General features: G+C 33.8%; 3 protein-coding genes across 3 annotated transcripts; 1 reads left to right on the plus strand and 2 right to left on the minus strand.

Moving 5' to 3' along the window:
* Nucleotides 1-677: 677 nt before the first annotated feature.
* On the plus strand, nt 678-2,471 carry LOC7467642 (U-box domain-containing protein 3). The gene is made up of 2 exons (XM_002300022.4): nt 678-1,143; nt 1,502-2,471. The coding sequence occupies exons 1-2, from the start codon at nt 929-931 to the stop codon at nt 2,292-2,294; spliced, it is 1,008 nt and encodes a 335-aa protein (XP_002300058.1). The 5' UTR covers nt 678-928; the 3' UTR covers nt 2,295-2,471.
* A 69-nt stretch (nt 2,472-2,540) lies between these two features.
* On the minus strand, nt 2,541-5,111 carry LOC7467641 (bidirectional sugar transporter SWEET6a). Its single transcript, XM_002298510.3, has 6 exons — nt 4,894-5,111; nt 4,174-4,210; nt 3,524-3,743; nt 3,274-3,435; nt 3,023-3,142; nt 2,541-2,917 (listed from the first exon to the last, which is right to left on the minus strand). The coding sequence occupies exons 1-6, from the start codon at nt 4,934-4,936 to the stop codon at nt 2,771-2,773; spliced, it is 729 nt and encodes a 242-aa protein (XP_002298546.1). The 5' UTR covers nt 4,937-5,111; the 3' UTR covers nt 2,541-2,770.
* A 5,772-nt stretch (nt 5,112-10,883) lies between these two features.
* On the minus strand, nt 10,884-16,026 carry LOC7466951 (uncharacterized). The gene is made up of 5 exons (XM_002298509.4): nt 15,606-16,026; nt 15,456-15,541; nt 14,412-14,717; nt 14,252-14,335; nt 10,884-11,552 (listed from the first exon to the last, which is right to left on the minus strand). Exons 1-5 carry the CDS (start codon nt 15,978-15,980, stop codon nt 11,192-11,194), a joined length of 1,212 nt encoding a protein of 403 aa, XP_002298545.3. The 5' UTR covers nt 15,981-16,026; the 3' UTR covers nt 10,884-11,191.
* Nucleotides 16,027-19,585: the final 3,559 nt, after the last annotated feature.

Raw genomic sequence — 19,585 nt, forward strand, 5'->3', positions numbered from 1 at the left:
AAAGCATATGGAAAGGCAATGCCGTGGGGCATTTTGACAAGTATTTTCCGTAAAGACAATGCCGCCGTATAGCTCCTCAAGAAAAGCAGACAAATTCCTTAAAAAATTATTGTCTCGTGACTGTGATTACTTTCAGTTCCAGTCCTAAATATTCTTACCTTGCTCTCTCTGCCACTTCCCGTAATTTGGAGAGAGAATTCTATATTATCCCATGAGTCATCTTTGGATCACGAGAAACACTCTAAAGTCATGATGTTCATGACAAGAGGCCTGCCTGCTTTCATCCAAGTCATCAGGGCTACTTTCATGACAGAATCCCTCTCGACTTTCCAACTTGTGCTGTATGAAATTAAGCTCTCTTGCTTTATTGTTATTACCGTTGTTCATTAATTTCTTCTTAAGGTAGAGCAGGTCCCACGATCACTGAAGACACATCACATATGTCCGTCTGTACATGTAGTTTGTAACGTAGTGGTCAATTTACTAATACTTTAATCATTATGCCAATAAATATAATAATATCATGTCCAATAATAATAAAAAGAATCCTGGGAAAAGAATATAGAGACCCAAAATCAATCTAAACAAGTCCCAATAGGATCCGTACACATGATATTTGGAAATAATTCTCCAGGAAATGGAGATGGAAAAACATAAAAACCGCAAGAAAAAGGCACTTGCTTCTGTAAAAGGAAAGTAGACTCTTAGGAATCGTTGTTGTATTTCCCAATTAGAGATTCGAGAAAAAAGCTGAATAAAGAGCAAGAAGTTGCTTCAACATGAAACAATGGATACCCACAAAAGACTAACATCACATTCTCAAGCAACCACCAATATATACCAATATCAATATTAACTTCACTACGCAACATTAATAAAATACTAGCTAGCACCTTAATTGTTGTTACACGAGAGAAACAGAGATACCATGGAGGGATTTGTAGCTCAAAATCTTTGCAATGGTAGCAGAGAAGTGAGGATTCAGGCTGCCACTCAACTTGGAAAACTTAATGCTAAGCAAAGGCACAAGTTGGCTGAACGAGGAGTCATTGATCCTTTGATTTCAATGCTTCAGTCTCAAGATTATGAAGCCATTGAAGCTGCTCTCTTTGCTTTGCTCAGCCTTGCCTTTGGCAATGAAAGGTTAGTCTATCGTTCCCTTTCAATTCGTTACAAATTTATTTATCCAATGTATATTGAGTGTGGTGCACAAACAAAACAGATATATCGCATATAACCTTTATCTGCGTACCAAATAGAATGTCGCCTGCTTGCTATAAAAAGCTCAACGCTTTTGTAGGCAAATTCTCTTTATTTGCTTGTAGGGAACAACAGTGTGAGTATGTGCTCTTTGTTGAATGCATTTTGGCCCAACCAGAATGACGAAACTGCACTAGTAGCAGAAATTTTAGACACAGTAGTCTTCTTGATGGGAACAACAAAATGTAGCGGAATCAGGAGAAAAGATTTTGATAGATGATTAAACTTGATAATTTTCCAGAAACAAGATCCGAATCGTGAAATTGGGGGTGATACCTGTGCTGCTAGAGCTCCTCCAAAGTCAAAACGAGTCACTGACGGAACTCATACTAGCAGCTTTCCTAGTCATCTCTTCTTGTGGGGCGAACAAGCTCGCAATCGCGGCTTCTGGGGCTATCTCTGTCCTTGTTAAGATCCTCGGAGGAGAATATGATGACACAGACAGCATTAGCATGCAGGCCAAACTTGACGCTGTAGCAACTCTTCACAATCTCTCAAGTTGCCATCAGATTATTCCATCAATAGTTTCCTCTGGTATAGTTTTTACCTTGCTTCAACTTATTCACAGCTACGAAAAGTCCTCGGAGTTGGTTGACAAGGCAATGGCACTTCTTGAAGATATCATTGCTTCATCAGAGAATGCACTGGCTCAAACTTCTGGTGCAGGAGATGCAATTCGGGCATTCGTAGAAACAATTGAAGAGGGTACTCCCCAATGCAAAGAGCATGCAGTGGGAATTCTCCTCCTCATCTGCCAGAGCTGCAGAGATAAGTACAGAGGGCTGATTTTAAGGGAAGGTGTGATTCCAGGGCTGCTTCAGTTGAGTGTGGATGGAACATGGAGGGCTAAGGAGAAAGCCAAACAGCTATTGCTGCTTTTGAGGGACTGTACAAGTTATCGGTCAAGAGCTAAACAATCAAAGCATGAGCTTGTAGAGCAGATTATGCAAGAAATTGATGCAGAGGGAGAGAAAGTAATGGGAACAAAAGCACTTAGGCTAGTAGAGGATATGATTGCAAAGCTCAGTACATGATATGTAAATGATTCTTTATACATTGTCAGAGTTTTGATTTAGGTGTGCTTAATTGTAGGGAGATTGGGAATTCTGTGTATATATTTGGGGCATATTGATTGGCTCATGAACTGAGTGCTTTACTATTACTTTCTATGTGGCAAAATATTTTATTGCAGCCTTCTTCCAATATTTGAACTTGCTGTTTATTGCCTTATTTAACGTTGGGAGTGAAGAAATTAGGAAAGGGATTCATGCTTGTGGATCTTAAAAACCCAAAACTTGACATTTTAACCGAGGGAAATCCACAATGAGCTTGAAAATATCCCAAGAACTCAACTACAGCATTTTACCCAAACCAAAAATGAGAAGTATATATATTCCTGACAATCCAAAGGTGAGCATCGATGCCAAAGAGAGAAATTGAATAAATAAAAGTTATTGCAGGCAAAAACTGGAACTTCAAGGGCAGGGTCGGTCGGATCAAATTGCATGCCTCATGCTCTGGAGGCTGCATCTGAAGCGGAAAGCTGGATCTCAGATGGCTTCACATCTTGACTACCGCGTTTAGGAGTAGATTTGTAGTAGAAGGCGTAAAGGACGAGCTGGAGAAAACCAAAGAAAGCTCCAAGACCATTGCTGACCTGCAAAGACCAAGTTGATGCGTGTAGTTAATTAGGTCAATTTCGTTTATGATTCAGACCAGCCTAGCTATCCATATCAAGAACATTTGTAGATATTAAATTTACCAGTATGAAGATATCAAATCTGATGAGAGCATAAGCTGTCCAGACACAGCCATTAAGGAAGTTGGCCAATGAAAGGGACAATGGCATGTATTCCACACTCTTTGTGGTCACAACCTTTTTCTGTGGATATGTATTAAAGCACAGAGTGTTAGAGAGGAAGTCACGCCATGGCATTAAAGCACAGAGTGTTAGAGAGGAAATCAGGCCATGCATGCCATGGCTGGTGGAATTGGATGTGAAGAGAGACTTACGACTATAGTAAGAGGTGAAGCGTACATCAAAATGTTGAAGATGTCACAGAAAACTCCCACAAAAAGAGTTCTTTTCTCATGAGTGTGGAAAGCTAGAAAAGTGGTTACAACAATAGCGGCCATAAAGATTACTTCGCCAAAAAGCACAAGAAAAACCTTCTTCTGGCAAAAGAGAAAGAGGAAGAAAGAAAAACGTCACCACCCGAAGGTTGGAAGCTAAGACTTGAAAAGGGAAAAATCTGTAACTTACCCGCCCCTTATTCTGCGTGTCAAAAATGCAAAATATGCTCAAGTAGATCAGCTCCAATACAAGACCAACACTGTTAATGGTCACAACAAGAGTGCTGTCTGGTTTAACTATCGGCAGCCCATAGAGAATCCAGAACAAGCAGTTCAACACCGTCGCAGCATAAGGATAAGGTTGAAACTCTTCCACATCTTTCTTCTTACAAATGCGATAAAATGTTGGACTGCATCCAATGTTTTGTCGAACAAATGTTAACCCATCGAGCAGATAGAGAAAATCACATGACCAAAGTAAGCAAACTAACTCAATCAAAACGCAGCTGACGACTAATATTGTCTACCATATATATACATATCACTGCTTGCGTTTGTCGTGATAATAAAACAGCAAAAAAAAAAAAAAAAAATTTCTTGTGTGTGTCTGTGTGGAAGTTGGTACTCTCGATGGTGCTGGGCTCAGAATGGTTTCTGTATATTGCTTTGAAAAATGATTTGCAAATCTCTCAATTTCCGAAACTGAATATTGAAAATACTTTGCATACATGCATGCAATATAAATGGACTTGAATGTATGATCGTAAACACTAATACATGCACGCATAAATACATTGAAAATGCATATAATAAATGGACATGTATGGTCTGAGACGTTACACTGGAGATAAAAATAGGCCAAAGGAGATGACATTCCCTGCCAAAAAAAAAAAACAAAAAACAAAACGTTACAAAAAGGAGAATATATCTTCATGGGAAATCGTGTTTTCCTTGAAGAAAATAAAATTTGCAATATAAATTCCTAATCTTTCCCAAAAAAAAAATCATGAATGCGTAGGGTAATTAATCAAGTACACAGAGTAATTAAGGGCCGTCCCCTTCCCCTTCCCCTTCCCCTTCCCTTCCCCTTCCCCAGACAATCTTTGCCAGATTCTCCATTAATTAATATCTTTATTTGAATGAAGGAAAAGAAATACCAATCAAAGTTGAAATTGTGTTTATGATTTTTGTACCTATTTTATATCTTTTTTCAAAATTAATCTCCAAACTATGCAATGAGTTTTATTTTTTAGTAAGTTAATCTCCACCGGGACGTATAAACAATGCCTGTTGAAGACCTTAAAGTAGATTCATAAAACGTTATAAGGGAAAAAGAAAGGTAAAGACAAGAACATATATATATAATGTGTATCAGAAAAACGGACGTCGACATAAAAGCTTTTATTCCTAAGAACAAAACATCAAAACTGTATGAGAAGCGTGACAAACAGAAGAGAAACCGTAAAACCCTAGCTAGTTTTCGAGAAATCAATCTGAGAAGGTTGTATATTCAGGTGGAGTGGCAGAAAGGGTGCAGAAGGTTGAAGAAAGAAAATATACCGATAATCCCAACAACGTTACGAGCAGCTTCAGCAGACACCATCTTAGCAGATCAACAATCTCAGGGAGGCTTTAATTATCAGAGATAGAGAAGAGGATGCACACATACATATATATAGAGAGAGAAAGAGATCAGAGGCAGGCCTAGTTGATGAGTTTTACGTGTAGTGAATAACTGACAGGATAAGATGCTCTCATGATTTTTGTTTTAGTTCAAAAAATTAAATATCCATTAAGGAAATTGTTAGATTAAATTCTATTCTATATATATCCATGGATTTATTAGAGAGATATGTAGGAGTGTCTATATACACTCCTTCCTTGCCAAGAATATCTCTCTAATAAATCCATTTATATTTAGGAGTGTCTATGTATATGTATATGTGTATGTGTATGTATATGTATATGTGTATGTATATGTGTATGTATATGTATATGTATATATTCCTTCGTTCCCAAGAATTTCTCAAATGGATTTATATTTTCCACCCTTCACGATAAAAGCGTTGTGATTAGAAGATAGGAAAGTTGACGAATTCTCTGGCACGGAATGGTCATGACTCATGAGTAGACGATTAAAACATACTTCATATGTGTTAAGAGGATTATCATAATTAATTAACCTTTTAAACCAATTAAGAAATTAATTAATAAATTTACTCTTGCGATTTGTTCAACAATTGAATGCAGTTATTGGGAATTTGGGATATTAAAATCTAATGAAAATCACCATCCAATGTTTGGGTACGTAATTGATTCCTTGTAAGAAGGAGCTATCCTCTCGTTTTCCACGTCTAAATGTAAATCATTGATTTGAATGGATATATTGCATGATAAAAAAAAAACAAAAATAAAACACTCAAGTCCTTATATTTTATGGTTAGGGATAAATAACTAGTCATTTTTTTATTTTCAATACTCAAATTACTTTTTTTAATATGTAAATTTGATAATAACACGTGCTTCGGAGTAAATTAAACTTTTCATATTTTATTTTATATTGTTCATTATCAACTAAAATACAGGACATAGAAATAATTACTTTATCTTATTCAACATTACCAGATATAATTTTATCTTTATTTTTAATTTAATTTTGTTTTTTTATCTCTATTATCTTTATTTTTTTATTATGAGACGGTAACCAAACACTACTATGATGTTAATTAGATTTCAACTTAAACTAAATCCTTCATCGACCCATTACAACAGTTTAAGCAGTGCAAATAACAATAATTTAACATTATTATTCATATTTTTTTATTTCTCTAATCTAATTTGAATTATCGAGTTGCAAACTAATGGCGAGATTTAGAACATGATGGACATGTTATGATATAAATGACTAAGAGCCAGTGCCTACTCAAGTAAATTCAAACTTTAATCTGATAGTTTTTTATTTTATTTTTATTCTTGATTTATATAGTTTTTTTTATAATAAGATTTGTCTAAAATATGCATAATGAAATTATAGGTTAAGAAATTCTCTAATTCTCTTAGAGATCTCGTACCAAATTCAGCGGATGAGAAGATCTAGTCGCAGATTCACCTGGCGTGGACCGAAGAAGAGTCGTGGATATGGTAACTCTTAATTATCAAAGTAACTTAGATTTTAAAGAAGTTATAATAGTACATTATTGTTTTTCAATTAAGTCCTTTACTAATAAAATTACAAAATCAAGTGATATAATTTGTAATATTTTAAAAAATCAATAAAAAATTTAAATTTAAATTTAAATTGAATGTGTATAAGAATGTAGAATACATTACATATACGTACTTTAAAGTTATTGTGTTTTTTAATTTCCTTGTTTTTAATTCATTTCAATTAATAAAATGTAGTAATTGTGAAAGAATTACTTTTTAATACACACACAATGTAGTAATTGTGAAAGAAAGAAACTCCATTAGTCATAATAGTAATAGAAGGAGTCAACTAAATCCCAATAATATATAGAAATGAATGAAACCTACACGTACTGTGGGTAGGATATTTTAAAGTTAATTTCTAATATAAAAGAATAAAATGTTGGTATTATAGATGTATTTTTTAGTTTCATAAAATTTTGTATTGAAAAATGAAAAGACGATGTTTGTATTTTATAAAATAAAATGAAAAATAAATTAACTAATAAATTCTAAAAATAATTGTGAACTCTAATTAAAGACTAAAATGAAAAGTTGACCAGATTGACCTATCAAGAAGCAAAACATAAATATTCATGCAAATATTTTATCTTGATTGTCTTTTTTGCTTTAAAGGTTTTCTTTTATATATATTGGAGGTTAATTAGGATCGTTGAGTGCATATAATTTTCGTTCTTGTAAATGAATCATGCAAATATAAATGGTCTATCTAAAATTTAATAGGAAAAAAATTTTAAAATAAAGTGCAATAATCTCTTTAAAGAATTATAAAATTATAGAAACAATTTAAAAGATTAATTACTATTTAAAAAAAACTAAACTAAACAATTTAAAAGAATGTGAGAGACGATAATAACCAAAAACTAAGTTGAAAAAAATATGATCATATATATATATATAAAACAACGGTCATACCCGTTAATTTTTTTCAACAAAAAAAACAACTAATACATCATCCCCTCAAGGGTTTTGTTTAAATAAAATAGATGACAATTCATTTGCTTGGAAAAACGACATGTCATTCACATGGATATTTTCCAATCACTGTATCTGCTCAAGGGTTTTTTAAATAGAACAGATGGCACAATGTTCACTTGTGCAAATGATATGTCATTTGCATGAACATTTTTTAGTTATTTCTTGTAACCAAAAAATCAACGTCCGAGTTTATGGATCCAAAAACTCAAATTTCAATTTTTTTTCTCCAATAAACATTCACAAAAACATCTTAAAACCTTAATAAACTCATTTCTAACCCTAAAATACCATCTAATGAGGTTAGAAACCAATCTCTAACAAAAAAAAAAAAACAAACAAACAAAAACTTAACAAGTCTACATCTACTTTTTTCGGGCAAGTATGAAAAAGAAAACCACCCTCATTAAACTTGACTATCTAAGATGAACCAATTGACACCAAGATCGGTCTTTTTGTGTTTGAAATATAGTTTGCCAAATCATTTCTCTTTCCTTTCTCTTTTCCAATGACTATATATCTCATCTCTCATCACCTGATGACTAAAACATGAGAAAATAAAGTTTAGGATTGGAACATAAAATCATAAAAAGAGGACTAAATATATATAAATCAAAACTTCAAAGATCAAATTAAATATTTCCATGCTTTTTGAATAGTGGAAATGAAAAATTGCTATGTTTTTTGAGTTAGTTTTTGTTCTTGTTCTTTTGAATTTTTTTAGTTATAATCTAAAATTATATTCTATAATATTGATTTTTAATTTAACATCATAATATTCTCTAACACCTCATATATATGAGATCATGGAAAGAAAAAAAAATCCAAACACATAACATATGGAGTAAAGAGAACATACTTTTACTACTAAAACAATATACAAACCATGTTCTCTTTTAGTATATTTGCAAATATGACTTGCTATATGAAAGTGATTATAAGTTATAGCAAAGAAGGTGTAGTAACTAACAATGTTATTAGACTATTCCTAGCCTGAAGGGTCGATCAAAGACTTGGCTTGGGCTGGGTTTTAAAAAAATCAAGTGGGAGTTGACCCGATTAAACCCATGTGACCTAGGAGTCTAACTTATGACTTAGTTAACTTAGTCAAAACCTGATTTGACTTTAAAAAAAATATATATTTTTCAAATGACATTGTTTTAACTTTTTAAAAAATAAAACATCATTTTTACTAATTCAAGTTAACCCACCCAACCTAGAACTCGGGCCTTAGACTGAGTTTAATAACTTTATTAAAGAGAACAGACAAAGGCTCATTTGTGGATGTCGACAAAATGATTTGATAGTGGTTTTTAAAAGGATTTGATGGTTCGTGGATATAGGTAGACATGGGTGGATGAGGACAAGTTATGTGCATAGAGTAAGGTGGAGATGAGCAGTGGAGAAGGGTGGTTATAAATTGAGTGAGATAAAGATGGATGATAGTAGAGAGGGGTGGTGGTTGTATAGTGAGGAGGATATGGATTAGATGGTAAATTAATGTTTGTTTCTTGATTTGAAGATTGATGTTATTAGAGGGTAAATGTGCATAAGGTGTACAATAATAGCAGGCTATGCAAGCAAGGCAAAAGAAAGATGGCAGCCATGTCAATAATGACAAAAATATATAGGTAGTTTGTATGACAGTTTATACAACAACAAATTCATATTGGCCTCAACATTGGCATGGGCAATGGGCTATCAAAGCTAGACATAAACATTTTAGTTTTTACAATATAAGATATTACAATAGAATATTGGGTGGTTATGGTGGTTATGAGCATGACTAGTTATATGAGAACATGGCCAGATCATAGGAGTATGGTTGGACAAACATGAGGCATGACTGGAAATGCTTTTGATGCCACTAAGTTCATGGAGAATTCAAGGCAAATTGCCCAATTATTGTTGGAATAAAGGGAAGGTTTTCTTTGTAACTTCTACATAGTAACTCTATAAATAAGTTGCGATATTCTATTTTGTATCATGCAAGCTTAATGCAAGTTTTGTGCATAGCATACTCATATAAATTTGTGTATATTTTTTTTGTTAAAAGTTAATAAAAGGTTGGGAAAGAGTTTTTATAAATATATTTATGCATTTTGTTTCCTTTCTTCTTGTGTGTTTCTATTATTTTATGACTTATAAGAGTGGGATAAATCTATTGGGTGTGGTAGACATTTAGTTGTTGGCAAACATAAATGAAAAAGTTATGGAAAAGTTGAGTCTAATGAGACTAGACTGCTATACAAGGGATGATATTTAAGAGAGAAATATATCCATGTGACAAGTGGCATTGGAGCGTACAACATTTTGGGCAAACTAATGAGCTATTCTGTACAAATTATTTTAGGAAAACTTGCAAAGCTTGGTGGTTTAACTTCATATACCAACAATTGTGGAGATAATTTATGAGAGATTAACACACCTTGCAGATTTAATAGGATCAATTAAAGAGGATGAAGATTACTCTATCAACGACAGGTTAAAAGAAGCCATTAAGAGCGTTAAAAGAGCTGAAAGTTTGTATATCGATTTGGCAGTATAATGGAGTCAAAAGTTACAATTTATAGAGGAAGCTAATGTTATCTTAAGAAAAGCAATGACAAATACTTATGTTAGGGCAAGCATTTTTAATCTTAAAGTTCATGAAACAAAATCATTTCTTAGACTTAGGAGTTCCAAGGAGGTAGGGAACTTTTTATGGGATATAAAACAATTCTTCAGCATGGCCAAGGCCGGTTTAGATGAGCAAGTAAACATCTCGGTGATGTATCTTATAGGTGACACAAAGTTATGGTGGCGAACAACTGTTTATTTTTGCATTTCGAAAGTTAGGGCAAGCATTTTTAATCTTAAAGTTCCTGAAACAAAATCATTTCTTAGACTTAGGAGTTCCAAGGAGGTAGGGAACTTTTTATGGGATATAAAACAATTCTTCAGCATGGCCAAGGCCGGTTTAGATGAGCAAGTAAACATCTCGGTGATGTATCTTATAGGTGACACAAAGTTATGGTGGCGAACAACTGTTTATTTTTGCATTTCAAAAGTACTTTTAAAAAAATTTAAAATTTTATTTATTTTTTTCTTAGCTTCAAATTAATATATTTTTGATATTTTTAAATCATTTTGATGCGTTAATATCAAAAATAATTTTTAAAAATAAAAAAAAATTATTTTAATACATTTATAAATAAAAAACACTTTAAAAAACAACATCAGTGCTGGATTTGAGCAAGTAAACATCTCGGTGATGTATCGTAATTTGAAAAAAAAAAAATTGTTTAATTTTAGATTGTTTTATATGCTGATATTATAAATCTATCGCAAGCCTCCGAGGAACCAGATCCCCTCGACCAAAAAATAAATGAAAAAAAATAAAGCCCCCTTGAAATATTTCCAGCATTCAGCTGACCATTCACTGAATCTTGTAACATTACATAACGTGTAGAGATCAAGAAAATGAAAAAAGGTGGGATCATGCTTCGCTCTTATCCTGCTAAAATTTGTGGATACTTCCCCACCCTGCTAAACAAGAATTATATAAATATGCCATCAGTCTGCTAAAGAAGTGCGTGGTCTGGAGGATTATTTTGCCAGTGATACTGCTCCTGTTGCCAAGAGGAAGGAAATTCACCCACAAGCATAGAATAGTGCATGGATTACAAGGCATATTTTAGCCTGACCTTTTATAAAAGCTATAAGCCACTGCAATAGTCGCTACCGCTCCAACTACAGCACCTGCTGCAAGAACATCACCTTGCTCCAGTGATCCTATCCACCTTGATAGTTTATCCAGCCCCCCCTTTCCATGCCCTTCAATGTTCTCCTCCAGTTTCTTTTCTTTAATTATCTCCGAACTCCCATCTCTGCAGCATGAAAAGCCATTAGCACCCTGGCAACAGCTGGCCACATTGTCCTTAGCGGCCTCAGCGCTGTTTTCTTCAGGCTTCTTGCTCTTGGTCTTATCTTTTCCATTTCGAAGCTTTTGTTCCCCAACTTTCTCGCCTTCTTCAGTTGATAACCCCATTTGGCCCCTGCATTTCAATTTAAAATTTTATGTTCTATTCTTGTATTAATCATGCTCAAGATGTCAGTGAACCAATCAAATTTGGATATAAATAACAGAAAAGAAATATGAATTTCCAGTGAATTGCATGTGACAAATCAAGATTTCATGCATAAAGACAAGAGGAACTAAATTCACTAGCTCCAAGGAAGTTTAGCCAGCACATTGTGCAGCGGAAAGTTAAGGAAGCAGCTAACCAATCAATGCAATATACACCTTTTCAATGAAAGCCACGTGCAAGGAACCACATTACATTTATCACTTTTAATGCCTTAGTCTATTTTCACAACATGACAGGGATAAAAAGCTTTAGCATACAGCTTAAAATTATAGGGAATGATTTCCAGACAATTGATATCAGGAAGGAAAAAAAGAGATAAAAGAAAATGGATTTTGATTTGATTCGGAGAGGTAAGAAAATGCTCTTAAAACCACTTCATCAACTAATGTCTGATAAGAAAGCTAAGGTGTCAACTAATTGTATATTAATGAACAATTAAGGTCAGGAAACAATGGCCAACAATTTAGATTAAGAGCTGCAAGCACTCACATTGTAAAGTAATCATTGACTTTAGAAACAAAAGACCTCTACTTAAAAAGGTTTATAATATGGAACCAGATTAGTTTTAGTAAATAATGGGGTTAATGACAAGTGTGATCCTCGTACTATATTAGTTTTGATTAATTGGATCCCTCTACTACTAAATTGATGCATTGAGTCCATCCACTAACTATTCCATTTACATTTGACACTCTCCGTTTGAGATGCTGTTACTAATGAATGGCTGATACATTGGATGGTTGGCATGTGTCCCGGTTGATTCATTTTGACCTAATCTACATTTTCTAATAAAATGAATAAAATAATAATAATAATAATTTTCAAAAACAATTTTACAGTTAAAAAAGGAAAAAAGGAAGAGTAATAAAAAAAAGATTAAAATTTAATAGTAAATCTCATTCTAAATAGAAAAAACAAACTTGAAACTTTACAAATAAAAATACAAAACGGTTACACGAGAATTAAAACCTGATCACAATTTAAGAACTCGTTGTTTATTTTTTTATCGTAAAAAGAAAAGGAACAAATCACGTTGAGAAGCTAGTAAAATGAGGAAGAGAAACTAAAAATCTAAACAACAAATAAGTTAAATGCTTAATAAAAAACTGATTTATTAGATTAAAATAGTTGAATTTAACACCTGGATTAAATGGAAAAAAGAAAAACATGGAGCAATGCAAACCAAGTTAAATAAACATGTAGGTTATTCATTTTCCTTCCTAATCAAACACAAAAACAAGAAAACATCAACATTCTAAAGATTTACAGGGGACAACCTTTCTCTACAAAATCTTGTTAGCATGCCAAAGAAGGATAAGATCATTGAGTTCTACACCTACACCAACAATAACAACAGCAGCAGCTACGTTTTTCAACCAAGAACAAGCATATTGAGTTTGTTCCCTCAACAATGCCATTTTCACCATGATCTCTCCTTCCATATAAAACCAAGTCTCATTTCTTCCCCAGTCTAGTTTCCCATTCCTAGAGTACACATAGCACTCCTGTCATCTAAATTCTTAACCCAAAACCAAAAACAAAAGTCACCATAAGCATTTAAAGTCAGTGTTCAAACATTATCTACACCTGTATGTCTCTTAGATTTCTAAGTTCAGCTATACAAAATCTTAAATTAAAACAACAAATTAACAATCAGGTACCTATCAAATGTATAAACATAAAAATTCATTTCATGTATCTTCACTTTTCCAAAATCAACTCATACACCAGAGATAGAGTTCGCTGAGGTGCAAAGGGCGGTCGAAATCGAATGAGACGAAGTCTTCAAGCCCATCAATGGTACAACTAAGGAAATTGATTCAGTAGCTTTTTTGAAAAAAATATATATTTTCCTTGGTTAATTTTACTATTTCCTATTTTTATTTTCCTATTCAGTATCATTATACTTTCTAGTTTTTTCTTTATAATGGGTAGTAATAGCTTTTTAACCTTTTAACAAGTGAGACATAGATAATAAAAATTGAATATTTTAGATGTCTCCCAAAGTTATAGTGTCTCTTGGTCTTTGAGGGATTTGACTTGTAACAAAGTCTGTTATCCTTCACTCCCTTCTATGTCAAAAATGGAAGCCATGGCAAATGTTGGTGGATAGTGATTGGTGCAACGATTTGGGTCAACTGAAAAAGGTAAAAATGTTCAGCTTTAGGTTTAGTGGTAGAGAAGTTGAGCAGGAACTTTATCTGTGATGGGGATTCTAATCTCAAATGGGTTTGGTTAACTAATATGGTAGGGCATTTAATCTCAATTACCTTTACTGTTTCTTAATTTTAAAATTGTTTTGAAAACTGGATTTTTATGTTCATGTCAAAATTTCTTTTTTGAAAACGAATGTTGAATAAAAAGGGGGTATTATAACACCTCTGCCATTCCTAGGTAATGGCATCTTAAATGGAGGGCTCCAATAGTAAATGGAAAAGATAGTAGAGGGACTTAATGCATCAAATTAGTAGTGCAGGGACTTGCTTAATCAAACTAACATAGTATAGGGACCACGCGTGTAATTAACTCATAAATAATGAACACATTGACAGCACCTAGAAAGAAAATAGAGATCAACAATACAAGTATAATGCCAGAAGACAAACCTCCAAATCCGTTCTATAACTATTCCCTTCTCAATATGCTGATCCAATATTTCAGGCACATCTTCAGGAGTAACATAGCCATACCTGTAAGATTCGAGCATTTTAGATTTCCTTCAAACTGCACCATGACAAGTCAAGAAGAAACAACGCAAAAAATTACCAATGACCCATGGTTTTTCCCTCTGAATTCGGACTATAGATTATCAGGTTCCCAGCATATTTATGCCCCCCAACATGAGAACAGGCACTAACAAAAACTTTGTCGTTCAACCCTCGAGACTCAATTCCCTCTTTGAGCTTTTCAATAAGAACCGGTCCACAAACACCACATCTCTTATCACGACTGCCATGAGCGCACACAAATACATGCGAACCTGTCAACACCTCCTGCACCCCGGAGGCCCATGGTTTGCCACTCACGAGTACATCATCAACAAAACCATCGACATCAGAGTCCTTCAAATCCCTTTGATATAAGAAATACAAAATCTTGGAATCAACAAATTAACATCTAAAGATATAGTAACTTATAATCTTTTCTTATATGATGTTACTTTTTAAGCAAGCATCAGAATCACACCAGGCTAAAAACAAAAACAAAATAAGGAAACATCATATCAAATACCATTGGTTGTTTGCTAAATTGAGAATATCAATAATAACTCACTTAAAGCAATAATTTCAGCAAACCAAAACTAGAGCATAACTCAGTAAAGCCTAATCAAATTCCCAGAATTCAAAATAAAAAATTAAGCCATCAAATCTTGTTGGTAAGCCAGCATGCACACAACACAGCTGGAACTCAAGTCTCCAACAAATAGACCAGCGAATCTTTGAAATGCACTGGCGATTCATCATTTCAGCTCATTCTCAGACTAAACACTGAAACATCATTGGATTTTCAAGACAAGTTCTTTCCCCACAATGGGAATATCAAGACATACCCTACTTCCTTAATTACCTATCATTTCTTTTGATCATTTAACAAGAAAACTAGTACCAATCATAGCTGTGATGGTCATAACTATCACATATCACATAAATCTGTCATAATCAGAATTAATCCTAAAAAAAGTCAACTCCAGAAGAAGCAGACTGCAAAGTCTTCTACAATAATAAACTTTAAAAAATCTTTAATAACATATCAATCTCAATCTCCATAAAAATTAAATTCTCAAGAGAAATAAAAAGAAAATTGACTTACTTGTATTTAATCATGTCAGGAAATATCAAAACATCTCCGTTCTCAAACTCGCTTCCTTCTCCTCCTTCGCAGATCGTCACCTTCGTCTATCAACCAAAATTATTAATAAATAATTTAAAAAAAAAACTCTTTAAAAGAAGATGAACTGACCTTGACAGTGATGTCGTTTTTGCGAGTTTTCAAAGCGGTGGCGACGAGTTTCGGTAGATCATCTTCCTCAACATGAGGTAGCCACGCATCAGGGTTCTTGAAGCAAAGGAACACGTGTCTGTCATAAGGACCAACAGTTCCAGCGAGGTTGGACTTGTACATCTCCGATCGAGTGAACCCGTAATTGGCGGCGTCCTCGGTCGCCGTTGTGGAAACATTCTCCGTCTTCTCCATCGAAAATTGAAAGACACGTAGTCGTGGTCTCTCTGTTGTTTTTGAAGTCAGAGAGTGAAAAGAGAGAGGTTTGGTTGGTGGAGGGGAAGAGAAATTGAGGGTGAAGGATATGAGAGAGCGGGCAGGGTGCGCAATGCGCATATAGGATGGGAGAGGGGGGTTAGTTTTGTTTTTAATTTTAATTTTAATTTGTTGTTGATGACTGGGTAGTGAAGACGAGATTTAGCCATTTAGGGCGTGGGAGGAGCATGGTGAGCACGCTCGAAGAGAGATAGAGGAAAGATTCAATGTGGAAAAATGTATGGGGTTCATTGTTACTTGGCTAATGATAATTGGCCAGTTACAAAAGCATAAGTGCTTACGTGCTCAAATGAGCTTATTATATTATAATTATAATTATACAATCGAAAGAAAACGGTGAAACAGTGCCGTGCACATATTCTCTTCTGTTATTTTTTTGTTTTCAATTTTATTTTTTTATATTATATTTACGTAATTTTAGGTTTGACTAGCATATTGATTTGTGATTCACATCTGGTTAATAATAAATTTTTTTAAATATAAAAATACTTAAGTTAAGTTAAAAGCAAGAAATGTATTTCAACCATCATCATTTTCAAATAAAATATTTTTTATGATAACACTATGAATACGCATAATAAAGCAATGCTTAATATACCGACAACTAATTTCTTTTCCTATAATTTTTTTTTCCTTTTAAGATATTTCTAATTTTTTTTGCCTTGTTTCTTATTGATTTTTTTTTTCATATTGTACAGAAATTGGGTGATGATAGTTTTTATTCATATCAGGTTGGTTGAATTTTCTTATTAACGCCTTTTGTTTTTATGTTTCAAAAATTCTTTTAAAAAAATTTAAAATTTTTTATTTTTTTATTTACTTCAAATTAATATTTTTTAATGTTTTTATACTATTTTAAAAAAATATTGAGACTAGGTTCAGCTGCGATTGGGTGTGGCTGCGTAGCCAGACTGAAAGAGCTAGACCTAAGGATTAGATGTGGCTCCGCAGTCAGACCCAAGAAGATTGTATAGAGGTTATTATGTCAGCAAGAGTGTCCCTACCCATGATAAACTAAAATTTTTGTTGCCTCATAATTTTGATATAACCAACATACTTTGTTTTTCTTTTTATGAATTAATTGTTTTATTTTATTATTTAATTATTCATTTTATTAAAGGTTTATGCGTGAAACACGATCTACTAATTAATTTTCTCAATGAAAAATTCGAGGAAGAATATATATTCTCATGATTTGTATTCATCTAGACCTAATCCCCTTAGATCTGAATGTTAGGTCCTGTTGGCCAGCAGGACCCAAGAACGCTGGGTAGTAGGACCCAAAAATTTTGGGTCTGTCATTGGATATGGCTGATTATGCCCTAATGGTCCTTCTCCAATCTCTCCAAACTCTAAAAGGAAACTCATTAGCTTTTACGAATCCAAATTTGCTCCCACGTTACTCAAATAACTCTTTCTCTGCGTATACTCTAAAACTGGTTGCTATGTTTGTGCAGCAGCAGCAGCAATTGGCCTAGAGGGTCTAGCACCGGACTGTGAAACCGGACCAGTAGACCTCAATCTCACCATAAGGCTTAAACGCATTAATCAAAGCCTCAGCATTTGTATCCCAACCATGCCCATGAACAAAAACCTTACGGCGAACCGAATCTTGGTCAGCCACCTGCCGGATTTTATCTGCAAAATCTCGGTGAACATCCGTTGCTTCATAAAGTAAATTAATCAACTGATCTTTTCCAAACAATTCAAGAAGTTTCTCAGTCGGTTTCTCATCTTTGTCATTATCGTCGTTTAGATTCTCAACAGCTGAGATCTGAGCATTTTGATTGGTTTCTTCATCTGGATCATCTTTATTGTCTTCCTCCTCCTCTTCCACTTCTTCATATGTTTTGATGATAATTTTTTCTTCATTTCAAGCTGGCTTGAATTTTCTTATTAAAGCATGTTTCTTTTTGCATTTCAAAAAAGGTTTTAAAAAAAATTGAATTTTTTTTAATTTTTTTTCCTTACTTCAAATTAATATTTTTTTATGTTTTTATATTATTTTGATGTGATGACAGACCCAAGAAGTCATGCCCAACAAAATTTGAATTTCCTACTGCCCAATAGGACCCAACGCTGATGGTCCTGCCCCAAGTAGGACCCAATGTTGATGGGTCCTGCTGGGGGCATGACTCAACACTGAAGGGTCCTAGTCGCAGCAGGACCCAAAACGGATGGGTCTGCTTCCAACAGCACCTAACTCAAATGGGTCCTGCTCTCAGTCAGACCCAAAGCTATGTTGGGTCCTGCTGGGGGCAGGACCTAACTTTAAGGGTCTGAACCCAAAACAATTGGGTCCTACATGGGGAAGAATCTAGCACTAACAGGTCTTATTGGGGGGGGGAATTAAATAAGAGAAAAGGCAATAAATCTAAAGAGGACAACAAATAAAATTGGCAATATATGGACCCAATGCTATTAGAAAAGAAGAAAGATGTATAAAGATATATAGGTTGCTTGATATGTAGGGGAACTCGATGAACTTTTATAAGTGTAAGTCATAGGAGGTAGTCCATCTGAACTATATACCCCCCTGCACTTAAGTTGTTGAAAGGCATTCTTCACGTCTCTCGGTGGTTATATAGGCCGAACTCCCTCCTTTATGCCCTACACATTTTACTAATTGGCCTGAGAGCTACGCCAAAATTAAATAAGAGAAAAGGGAAAAAAAATATAAAGAGAAAAACAAATAAAAGTGGACATATATGGACCCAAAGCTATTGGAACCTTTTGGAAGTGATTTGGGTCTTGCTCCAAACTACACCCAGCAGCTATTGGCAGAGAACACAGAAAAGGCAACGCCTCCAAATGCAATTCTTGATCGAAAACACAGCAAAGACAATGCCCCCCAGGGTGTTACAGTGTCATCCACAGTGCAAACAATCTATGACTACAGTGTCGTCCATAATGCAATGAGTTTGCATCCACAGTAAATCTATAGTGTTTTTCTCAAGCGTTTTAATATATAGCAACTGTGCAAGTCCACAGTTAATTGTCTCTTGGTCCACAGTTTATACATGTACAATAAGTCCATAGTGAACTGTTTCTTGGTCCACAATGCATTCATATACAGTAGAAATCCCACATGTTTTAGAGTTTTGTTAATGTTTGGCTTTGATTTATGAGTTTTATTGTATTTGTTGGGTACAAAACTGTCAAGGCATTACATTCATTTTTTATTTTGTAAAATAAAATTTGATTTTATTAATAAAAAAATTAAAACAATAAAGACCAAACTCAACACAAACAAAAACAAAAAAAAAATCAATTTCATCCTTCTGTACACATAGTTTTAAACCTGATGATTAGTTTCAATTCACATGCTAGATTGTATTCGCAATGTCTATAAATATTAGGCATTAAATTGATGTTTGATTTTACAAAATAAAATTTAATTTTATCAATTAAAAATATTAAAATTATAAGGGCCTAATTTAACACTTAAATAACATAGCCTTATTATTATTATTATTGTTGTTCTTGGTTATGGAAAACTACAATTTAATTCCTAAAGTTTTTGCTTTTTTTTTTTTGTTTTTTGATGCATGTGTCTTTAGGGTCTCACATTTCAGTCCTAAACTTTATTTATTTTACGTTTCAGTTCTTAATATTTGAGAGAAGAGAAAAAGTCATTGAAAAAAAAAAACATTCAATCGATCATA

Source organism: Populus trichocarpa, chromosome 1 (genome assembly GCF_000002775.5).
Source record: "Populus trichocarpa isolate Nisqually-1 chromosome 1, P.trichocarpa_v4.1, whole genome shotgun sequence".
NCBI classification, from domain to species: Eukaryota; Viridiplantae; Streptophyta; class Magnoliopsida; order Malpighiales; family Salicaceae; genus Populus; species Populus trichocarpa.

Coding starts and splice junctions, on each gene's coding strand:
- LOC7466951 (XM_002298509.4), bottom strand. CDS start 15,980: ATGCGCATTGCGCACCCTGCCCGCTCTCTCATATCCTTCACCCTCAAT. Junction 14,336..14,411: donor GGAAAAACCATGGGTCATTG/GTAATTTTTTGC, acceptor CGAATCTTACAG/GTATGGCTATGTTACTCCTG. Junction 11,553..14,251: donor GTTATAGAACGGATTTGGAG/GTTTGTCTTCTG, acceptor ATTGAAATGCAG/GGGCCAAATGGGGTTATCAA.
- LOC7467641 (XM_002298510.3), bottom strand. CDS start 4,936: ATGGTGTCTGCTGAAGCTGCTCGTAACGTTGTTGGGATTATCG. Junction 3,436..3,523: donor ACACGCAGAATAAGGGGCGG/GTAAGTTACAGA, acceptor CTCTTTTGCCAG/AAGAAGGTTTTTCTTGTGCT. Junction 3,143..3,273: donor CTTCACCTCTTACTATAGTC/GTAAGTCTCTCT, acceptor ACATATCCACAG/AAAAAGGTTGTGACCACAAA.
- LOC7467642 (XM_002300022.4), top strand. CDS start 929: ATGGAGGGATTTGTAGCTCAAAATCTTTGCAATGGTAGCAGAGAAGTG. Junction 1,144..1,501: donor CTTGCCTTTGGCAATGAAAG/GTTAGTCTATCG, acceptor ATAATTTTCCAG/AAACAAGATCCGAATCGTGA.